The sequence below is a fragment of the Chanos chanos genome, chromosome 3, assembly GCF_902362185.1.
Source record: "Chanos chanos chromosome 3, fChaCha1.1, whole genome shotgun sequence".
Taxonomy (NCBI): Eukaryota; Metazoa; Chordata; class Actinopteri; order Gonorynchiformes; family Chanidae; genus Chanos; species Chanos chanos.
Genome location: NC_044497.1, coordinates 50,965,773 through 50,972,775, shown reverse-complemented (window position 1 = coordinate 50,972,775; position 7,003 = coordinate 50,965,773). Strand labels below are relative to the sequence as shown.

The 7,003-nt window shown below is 44.4% G+C and overlaps 1 protein-coding gene across 1 annotated transcript in view; it reads left to right on the top strand.

The window, feature by feature from the left end:
- The window catches only part of LOC115807152 (transmembrane protein 132C), a 54,350-nt gene extending 47,604 nt beyond the window's left edge, over positions 1–6,746 (top strand). Inside the window, exons 6-9 of the mRNA XM_030768024.1 lie at positions 43–251; positions 2,375–2,651; positions 4,597–4,788; positions 5,619–6,746. Coding sequence (XP_030623884.1) covers positions 43–251; positions 2,375–2,651; positions 4,597–4,788; positions 5,619–6,746 — 1,806 coding nt within the window. The remainder of the gene's footprint in view (positions 1–42; positions 252–2,374; positions 2,652–4,596; positions 4,789–5,618) is intronic.
- Positions 6,747–7,003: the final 257 nt, after the last annotated feature.

Sequence of the window (7,003 nt, the reverse complement as noted above, 5' to 3'; positions counted from 1 at the left end):
CTGCTCTGTGTTTGATGAGCACTGCATTTGCCGTCTCTCCAGGTGTCTGAGAGATGCGACTACGTCTACGTGAACGGGAAGGAGACTCGTGGGAGGGTGAAGATCATGGTGAACTTCACCTACAGTTATCTGAGCGCCCCGTTGGAGTTGAGTGTGTGGATGCCCCACCTCCCTCTGCAGATTGAGATTGCTGATCCAGAGCTCAGCCAGATCAAGGGATGGAGGGTGCCTGCCGCCACCAGCAACACGAGGTGGTTGTCGGTTTCTCCAGCAGTTCCTTCTGCATGGTTTCACGATTTAAGGAGTCCTTCAACTCTTTGGAGGACAAGAGCAGCAAAAAAAAAAATGTCTAAAAAACAGCAATATTCACCTTCACAAGCACATGTCAATATCACTGTGGATGGTAGCTAATGAAATTGCTTGAGTTGTCAGGAGATTGGTAATATCTGAACGATGAGAGGGAAAATAGGTTGAGCTATCAACGAGTCAATAGACTTGGATAAAATGTAGCACTTTGATGAGCCTGGCAGAGGAAGCTTAAAGAGTGGCATCAACAGCCTTCTTATCATACCTCTCCCAAGCTTTTCTCCTCTCCTTTCCATTCTCCACGCATCACCGTTTCCTGGTAACACCACCACAGTTGAGGCGTACCCTGTGGAGCCTGGAGGGTGGGGGTGGGGGGATGGGGGGAGGTGCAGAGGATGCGGATACTGACTTTTAATTACTGTTGGGTCTCTTTCAATCACATATGTCTCTGATGGTCTTCATCAGCCAATCTGCAGGTTACTGCTGTTGAATGCCTAGTATTTCCACAAGATATATTTTAATTGCACATGCTTGAAAACATCATTCATGCATGCCACAATTCATGTATGATAAGTAAGTAGGAAGCAGAAAGCTGAAAGGAAGTGAGTGCAAGAGAGAGAGAGAGAGAGAGAGAGACAGAAGAAGAAAGATGGAGGGATGGAAAAGTTTTGAAACGCAAACAATTATTTCTGTTCCGTTTTTGTGATTAGATTCAATATTTAACTGTCAAAAATGAACTGATTAAATCTGAGTCAAATTACAGGGAAGAAGAGTTTTTTGACTCTTTGCTGTAATTTACTTTGAAGATAAACTTAAACCGGTACACAGCAAATTCTATAATGTTAAATCTAGTCTCAGAGAGTTCATTTTAACACTTGTGTTTATTTTGTCCCAATCTTTGCAGTGTTAATTTAACACTTCCTAAAGTGTTAATAATACAACTCAGATACAGTGTTAAAATAACTAGTGTTAAAAATTAACTCTGCTCAACACCAGAAAGTGTTATCTACTTGCTACACTGGTTTCGTAACTCTGTAGTACGAGTTGAATCTCCAACACTTCTCAGTGACACCAACTCTATTTTGCATGTCGATTCCTTTAGTGTTAAATCATGTTTTTACAGTGTCAATTCCACTCTATATTCAACACTTTTTGCTTAACACCGGAAAATCAACTCTGAGAATTTTGCTGTGTAGACGACTGAATAACCAAGAACAACCCTCATGTCATTATGAATCAGCAATATCTAAACATAGCCACAGGGTGGCATCCTTATACATCTGCCCTGCTCCTGAAAGCCTCCTGTTCCAGGGGTTGAGCAGTTGCATATGTGTTGGAAACACAGGCAGTAATCTCCCTAGCTGTGTCGTATGTTACAACCGGGTCATTAAACCTGAGACTCCACCGGGCCTGACATTCGAGGGTTAAATGCTGCTTGGTTTTTGATCTCTTACTGTGAATGTCATACGGTTACTCTGCCCAAGGCTTCTCTTGTCAAGAACAGTGTGGCTTCTCCACCTGTCACAGCCCTGTGTTAACATTTCTGTGTGTATGTGAGTGCGTGCGTGCGTGCGTGCGTGCTTGCGTGCATGCGTGCGTGCGTGTATGCGTGCGTGCGTGCGTGTGTGTGTGTGAGAGAGAGAGAGAGCACGTGAGCGTGCTGTCTGTATGCATGTGTGTTTTGCTTTCGGGATAACCGCGCCTCATTAAACCTAATTGAAGCTGTCAGGGTTGTTTCCCAGTGCCTGGCTCCCCTCTCTCCCACCTGGCCCTGTGCTGCATACTGACTAGAGAGGAGGGAGAGATGGCTTTGTAATCGCTCAAGACCCATGTTTACAACCTGTTACAGGGGCCCACCATTTTGTATGGGATTAATCTTCTGCTGTCTTTTACCTTGCAGAATAGGAAAGAGTAGAATGGAATGGAATAGAATACTGTTCAAACCAGTCAGATGAGGCATTGTATAAAACACACAAAATGTTTAGGATTTAAGTAAGAACAAGAGACCTCCTATTAAACTGTTGGAATAAAGGGGTTTCAGTGACCGTGAGGCCAATCTTGCCTGCAGGTCTCCTGGAGATGGTGATGATGGTGAGGATGAAGGTATGAGGAAAGAGAGAGGGTGTTCTCCACAGTATCAGAGCACCCCTGTCCACGTCCTCACGTACTTTGAAGCTGAGCCCGATGAGCGCAGAGGGCAGACGGACTTCCTGCTGGGCACTGATTGGCAGGTGGATGTTACGGAGCTGGTGAAACATAAGCTGAGGGTGGAGGACCAACGCGTGGCAAGTCTACGGGACGGACAAGTTCTGACGGGCCTAAACACAGGGAGCACCAAAATCCAGGTGAGAGAGAGAGAGAGAGAGAGAGAGAAAACAAGAAAGGCAGAGAGAAAACGAAAGAGAAAGAGAGCGAGAGGGGAAGGTGAAGAGAATGGATACCCACAGGAGAAGGGATACTCACACTCTAGACATTGCAGAATTTATTACAGTGAAACTCTGCAGTATGGTATCCACTCTGTAGTATAAAAAAAATTCTTGGGTGCAGCCCCGCAGGCTGCTTAGGTGACAATCGCATTCCTGAGGGATGGGCTGCTAGTTTCCGCATGTTCTTACTGTTTCATTTGGGAGACGAATGAAAAGATGTCACTCATGTTTCAGGGCCAATCATTTATCTGACTCCATCTGGGCTAGTGGAAGATTACTCAGGTTTGATGGTATTCCACGTGTAAACTGCCAGACGTGCTCATGACAGCACACAATCACTCAGTCACCGTCTGCGAGCAGTTAGCCGCCCGTCACACCCACGTTCACGTTACTCTTACCTCCATTTTCCCTAAATCACACACACACACACACACACACACCAACACTCACTGTTGTGCTACAACACTTTAGTCGTGCACATCAGAAATTCTCTCAAAAAAAGAGTGAAGCTGTCACACGCACGCACACACACACAAACAGATTAGGAGTAAACACGAGTCCAAGCTCATTCTCATAAACACAGCCACACAGGGGAGTGCACACCTCCAGTCACACGCAGATACACACACACACACACACATACCAAACTGAAAAGAGTATTGACAATGCTGTTTGAGTGGTATGAAACTCTATTTGATAGCAAAATTGCGTTTTGGCTGAATGAAATGATTTGAGCCACAAACAAGAGAGCCTCGATTTGATCCAGTGGGTTGAAATTAAAATCAGATAAAAACCTCAGTAATAGCTGGAATAGGTACGGAGAGGGTGGGATTCAAAGTGCCTCTCTTAAGTGCTTTATGGATGTGAATTGCTCCCTGAAATAAAAAATCATTGAAGCTGTCAGATAGATTTTTGCCTGACCCTACCGTCAGCAACAACTAAATTACCCAAACTCTGTGCTTTGAACCAAACCTTGCATTTGTTTTCAGAAAGGTACCTCTGCAATTTTCAGTTTATTTAAGTTAATCAAATGATTAATTAAACATGATGTAAACTCCGAGTGTATTGTGGGAATGTAGTTAAACAGTTTGATATTTGGTTTCAACCAAAAAATTCAGATCATGCTAAAGAATTCTACAGCTGCCAGAAGCCCAATTTAGTTCTATGTTAATGAGCATAAAATTGGGACAATTAGACAGGAGGATATAGGATAATGCTCCAGGCCCTGTCTTTTGATTCTTATTTTTGATTTAGGGGGCTAATTATAAAGTCCATTAGTGTTTTTTTGAGAATAGAGAGAAGTTGTGGTTAATTGTGGAGGCCAGTGATCTTGTGAGAATTTCATTGCAAAAAGCATATCTCTGTATATACGGGCATATAGTATTGTCAAGCTGTTTTACCAGTGCACTGTGCTGTATATATGTCATAGTGTAGCAACTCTTTAAATACCTTCAGGTCGTTGTCTCCGATCAACTATCTGTGTTAACAGTGTAGTGCCACGCCAGCCGGGTCCTCCTCTGTTTGGGGATAAATTACTGCTGACAGTTCATTATGACAGAGTAAATGTGACAATATTTAGAGGGCTTGATTTGCTGTAATTGATCTGGATGGGAGGTTGCTGCTTCTCTTTTTTCATATCACAATCATTTCCATGCCTATGCTTCAAGCCATTTTCAGGGAGGCAGAAAACTGTCATCTTCTTCATATCACTGTCTTTTTTGCTCGCTGGGGATGTTTATTTTTATCTTTTTTTTTTTTTAAACATATGCGTGACATTTCGTGTACACATCTTTGAATGTTTTTGTGTCACGTGTCAGACACTGGTACAATGAGTGTTTTATGGAGTGGGTTTCTGGGTGTGCAGGTGATGTCCCCACTGTCTGAGGCGGTGTTAGCTGAGAGGATTGTCAGAGTGTTGGATGACAAAGTGAGCATCACAGAGCTTGGGGTGCAGCTGGTCTCTGGCCTCTCCCTCTCCCTACAGCTCAGCCCAGGAAGCAACAGAGCCATCGTTGCCACGGCTACCACGAAGGAGGTACTCCAAAGCCCCAAACAGGTAATTTTAAAGCTAATCAGATATGAGAGGACTTATTTGAGAGTGGAACATCTCATTATTATTATTTTTTTTATTATTATTTTAATTTTAGGAATAGTGATTAAGCTGCCTCATTGCACCAAGGAATTTTGTTCTTTTGAAATCCACAAGAACCTTTACCATGTAGAATTACGAAATTTAGAAAAAGATGAAAAACAATTAGATTCGGATCCTGTGTTGCAGTAACAATAAAAAAAAAAAAAAAAGAAATCAAAGCAGACTGTTTGCAGCTAGTGCTTTGTGTCTTCTTGGTCTGACAAGGACATTGTGCTGATGTCAGAGTTGTGGTGACTGTGATCACAGATGTTTTGCAGGTGTAATCACTATAATCATGAACACAGCTTCTGTGGATAGCCAAGGTCTCTTGGTATGGTTCCACAACTGCTTTGTCTTCATTTATCAGATAGCCCACCAAAGGGATGACAGTGAAAACCAACTGCATGCTCTTTTAACCGTGAATTTTAAAAGCTCTCTGATTAGACTGATTATGCCAGTTGTTTGTATCAGTGGGGGTCTGCCGGCTTTCCACCCTCGGGGACGTAAAACAAAAAAGATAGGCCGGATCTCCTGCTGATCGCAGTGTCTGTTATGTTAGTGACAACACTTTGTTTGTTTGCTGTGACTTTGAAGCTTTTGAAATTTCTCTTGTTCTGGATTTCTCTGGGGAGATATGGGAATTCATAGCATTATTTTTAGAGGGATATTGCTTTTTTTTTTTTTCTCTTGATTATTCAAAATCAAAAGGTTGTTTGGAGTTTATAATACTTCACACTGTCACTGTTTACTCACAGGAGTCGGTAATCAGTGCCTGGCTGCAGTTTAGCGATGGCTCTATGACACCGCTTGACCTCTACGACCCTTCCCACTTTGTTCTGTTGGCCACATCCCTGGACGAGAAGGTGGTGACGGTTCGGTCGGACCCTGCGTGGAAGTGGCCGGTCATCGTGTCTAAGGGAGAGGGTCAGGGAATGTTGGTTCGGGTGGAGATGTACGGCGTGGAGTCCTGTCAGAAGACCAAACGACGTGCCGTTCTGGCTACTGGCAGTGGAAACGTCCAGGTAAAATTCACTCGAAGCGAAGACTTGGACAATCGAGCAAACGATAGGAGACATCAACCTAACGCCCCGTACTACGGAGGTTCCATCTCTGACATAGAGGCTGGGATTATGAACAGAGGGGCCACCACTATCAAGACATCCGCTCCGGGAAAGCCCAGCGGAGGAAGGCTGGCGGCAGACGGTGGACAGAACATCCCCATTGACTTCTCTGAGTTCCCAGCACAAGCGGACCTCCCTCATGGTCGTAGTACGGATGAAGAGCTGCTACAAGGTCGGCGTGGGCTTACCGACCTGGAGATAGGGATGTATGCTCTACTGGGGGTCTTTTGTCTGGCCATTCTGGTCTTTCTCATCAACTGTGTCTCCTACGCTCTCAAGTATCGTAACAAGCAACTGCCTCTGGAGGGCCAGGAGACTATGGCCCATGCTCACGACTGGGTGTGGCTTGGTCATGCAGGAGAGCTCCTTGACGGCCAGCAGGGTTTGTGTCTGCAGCAGGAGGAGCTTAGTGGAGCTATGGACTCGGTTCTGGGTCTTGAGGAGGGCAGCCAGCTCCTTAATGGCCTCTCAGCTCAGAAGAACGTTCAGGGCCAAGTGCATAGGTCATCATCCGATGCCGGCTGTATGGGTAGGGATCATAAGAATGAGTCACTAAACTCTCCCACCACTAAGAGGAAACGAGTGAAGTTCACCACGTTCAGTAATGCCAAACCTAGTAATGGACTTACTGCCATTAGTCCTCTGGTTATTGGTCAAAATGATATAAAGTGGGTTTGTCCAGACATTGAACTTGGGGACTCCAAGGAGCTCCGAAGCTACATGGAGAGATTAAACGAGAACGCAACTAAGAATATTGCATAGTGAGATTTGTATTTTTTTTTCTCCTGGACAAAGAGTAGCTCACCCAAATGCCTTCAGTGCAATGAGGGAGGGTCAGGCAAGATATACTGCAAAACAGAGAAGCTGGCATCCCACCACCAAAAGGCAGGCCATTCTTCTGATCTTGTTTCCATGGCAACTGTCATAGGGGTTGATCATCTGGAATGAAGGAAAAACAGAAATGGCCATTAAATCACAGAGGACATATGTAAAATCAAGAATTTGAATTCTAGAATCAC